The 2656-nt window shown below is 39.8% G+C and overlaps 1 protein-coding gene across 1 annotated transcript; it reads left to right on the top strand.

Annotated features, from left to right (window-relative positions):
- Positions 1-430: 430 nt before the first annotated feature.
- LOC147630544 (uncharacterized) lies at positions 431-1290 on the top strand. The gene is made up of 3 exons (XM_086810826.1): positions 431-743; positions 840-1177; positions 1230-1290. The coding sequence occupies exons 1-3, from the start codon at positions 534-536 to the stop codon at positions 1288-1290; spliced, it is 609 nt and encodes a 202-aa protein (XP_086666952.1). The 5' UTR covers positions 431-533.
- The last annotated feature ends 1366 nt before the right edge of the window (positions 1291-2656 follow it).

The raw sequence follows: 2656 nt of genomic DNA, 5'->3' as shown, positions 1-2656 counted from the left end.
TTCAAGAACCTTGGTGGGTATCTTGAAAGCAAGGGGGCGTTCACGGTGTCCATGTTTGATTTGGATGGAGAGGAGACTCCTCTGACTGAAGAAACAACATTGTCATGGAGTTCAACATGGAGGGATGTGAATGGAACTTTTGAAGAGTCTCTCAGAAATATGCCAGAATGGGGACCGTTCATCCAGGGTAAAATGATACATGTACTGGATGGAAACAACCGCTATAAATCTTGGATGGATTTGATTGCTCAAGGTGAGGGTGATTTGAAATGTTTTTATCTATTTATACAATTTTATGTATGCATCTAATATAATTTTATCATCTTCTTTCCTTTTACTCAGAATTTCCAAATGACATCTCTAAGCATTGTCTGGTGGCCTGTGACTTTCTACAATTCGAGAAGGCTGACGTTGGAGAGCTGATGTTTTCTCTTTCCAGATTGAATAAGTATATGTTTTATTATTTTTCTCTTTTTTGCTCTTGGCATTGATTGCATGATGTTGCTTCAACTCTCTGCATTGGTTGTACTAGGATGCATGACTATGCCTTTGTACCAACAACTTTTGGGGATAGGCTCTTCCAAATAAGGAGAATTGGTGAGTCCGATAAGACTACCCTCCTTGCAGAGCTCGATGATGAGGACAAGGCTTGGATGGAGAATGAAATGAAAAAGTGCCCCACTCGTGGCAAAAAAAGCTGGTTTTCTGTTCCAATAAATATATTGGCATGGCTTGTGTTTAAGGTATGCAAGATATTAAAGGTGTGCAAGATCTACTTAATTATGCGAAATATGTTTAATGTATGCAAGAGTAATTTTGTAATTAAATGGACTCTGTAGGACGATATGGAGATGAAAATCGAGGTCAAGGCTAAGGGCATGGATGTAGACGGAAGGGCTAAGGTGATAAGAGAGGTAGAAATTCTGTATAAGAATAGGGTGGGAAAGTTTGCCCGCATAGCAGACCCTGCCAATGGAGAATACTTTTGGCGTGCTGTTTTGTCACTTCCTTGGCATGCAGCAGGGACCCATATTGCGACAGAAGAGAAACTGAACATGATTGGGGCTGCACAAGTTAGGGATGAAGATAAGGCATTCTTAGTTCGAATGTTGGATAATTCACAAGCTAGCATTCGAGAGATAGAGTACTTGCCTAAAGACAAAGCAAAAGCTAGAGAGTGGCTACATTCATTTGTGTTCTGGCTACAAATAAGTTCTTATGACTCCAAGCTTCTGGAGGAGATTGAAAATTGTGATAGAATCTCCTTACCTTCCATTAATTCCTTTATAAACTATGTCGTCTTTCATCGACGAAAGTATTTCAAAAAAGCTTTCAGAGTTCATCAGGGGGATATAAAATTTAGCAATGATATGGACACACAAAAAGGGCTACGCTCTGCAACACATCGAGTTGTTTATAGGTTAAAAAAAACTTGGTCAATTTTATTTCTTCTCCTTATGCTTCTTATATAGCCTATTGACTTTAGTTTTCCTTTCCATTTGGAATTTAGATGGCTGCTGAAAGAGGTGGATAGTGGTGTAGTACAGGCCATACCACCTCTTGTGTTGTTATGGATTTGCGAGGATACTCCACGATATATATATGCGGATCTGCACCTTGGGAGAGTAAGTGTTTTCTGTAATCATGGTCATGATGATAAAATGTATGTATGATGATAAAACGTATGTTATCTATTTTTGAAATGCATGGTTAGCCTCTATCAAGTGTTGAAAAGACAAGATGCCCCTGGTGGCTAGACATGGAGAGGTTTGTTGTGCCAGATGAAGAAATTCAATTACATGATCAACACTTAGCTATATTGGCTAAGATGACCATAGTGGAGGGTTCTGATGAGGTAACCATAAATTGTCTCTGATTTTTGCACGATGATAAAGTTTTTTGATGAGGTAATTTATAACCATAAGTTGTCTTTGTGCAGAGTATACCATTGACTACAGTACGTGGCTGCTCTACGAGCTCTCATGCCACATCTATAGCCTCTACATCTAGAATGCACCCTCTACCAGTTAACCTAGGGAGGGATATAGTGAGTCAAGCATTGGATGCAAATAGGAGACAAAGAGAAGTACATCAAACAACAAGTACTTCGGGCAATGTACATGTAGCCTCGTCTATGATCCAACCAGCACCTTTGAAAGGTGATATCATGCCGTTAACAGTAGTGTATGTTTATTGGGGTGATAAATATTTTTCTCTTACCAATCAATCTTCTTCTGTGTTTCTTCTTGCATTGTGGGAATTCGCAGGCATGGTATATGCATTCAATACCTCCATCGAGGACCTTGCAAGGGACTGTAAGAACATAGAAGGGCCATCCCCTCTATTCAAACATGTTTTGGAAGCCATGAATGTGCTTTGTAATAAAGGAAAAGTCCATGGGAAAAGGACTGACTATTGTGTGGAGATGGTGTTTGTAGACTTCCCCTCAAACCTCGTTGTTGAGGGCTGTTTGGGACACAGAGTGCCACCTTGGAATGTGGTTAGCGAAAGTCTATATGAGGCAACTTTTCAATTTGTAGACTTTTGTCTTAATGATCATGGCTTCATAACATGCCTTTATACAATGGAAGAAGGAGTGAAGATAGAGCATGAGGCAACATCTAGAGGATTTGTGGTCTTTCATCGACAAGTGGTC

This window comes from Cibotium barometz, chromosome 16 (genome assembly GCF_041138505.1).
Source record: "Cibotium barometz isolate CiBa-2024 chromosome 16, ASM4113850v1, whole genome shotgun sequence".
Lineage (NCBI taxonomy): Eukaryota > Viridiplantae > Streptophyta > Polypodiopsida > Cyatheales > Cibotiaceae > Cibotium > Cibotium barometz.
The sequence above is the reverse complement of the archived record's forward strand: the minus strand, read 5'-3'. Positions and strand labels throughout refer to the sequence as shown.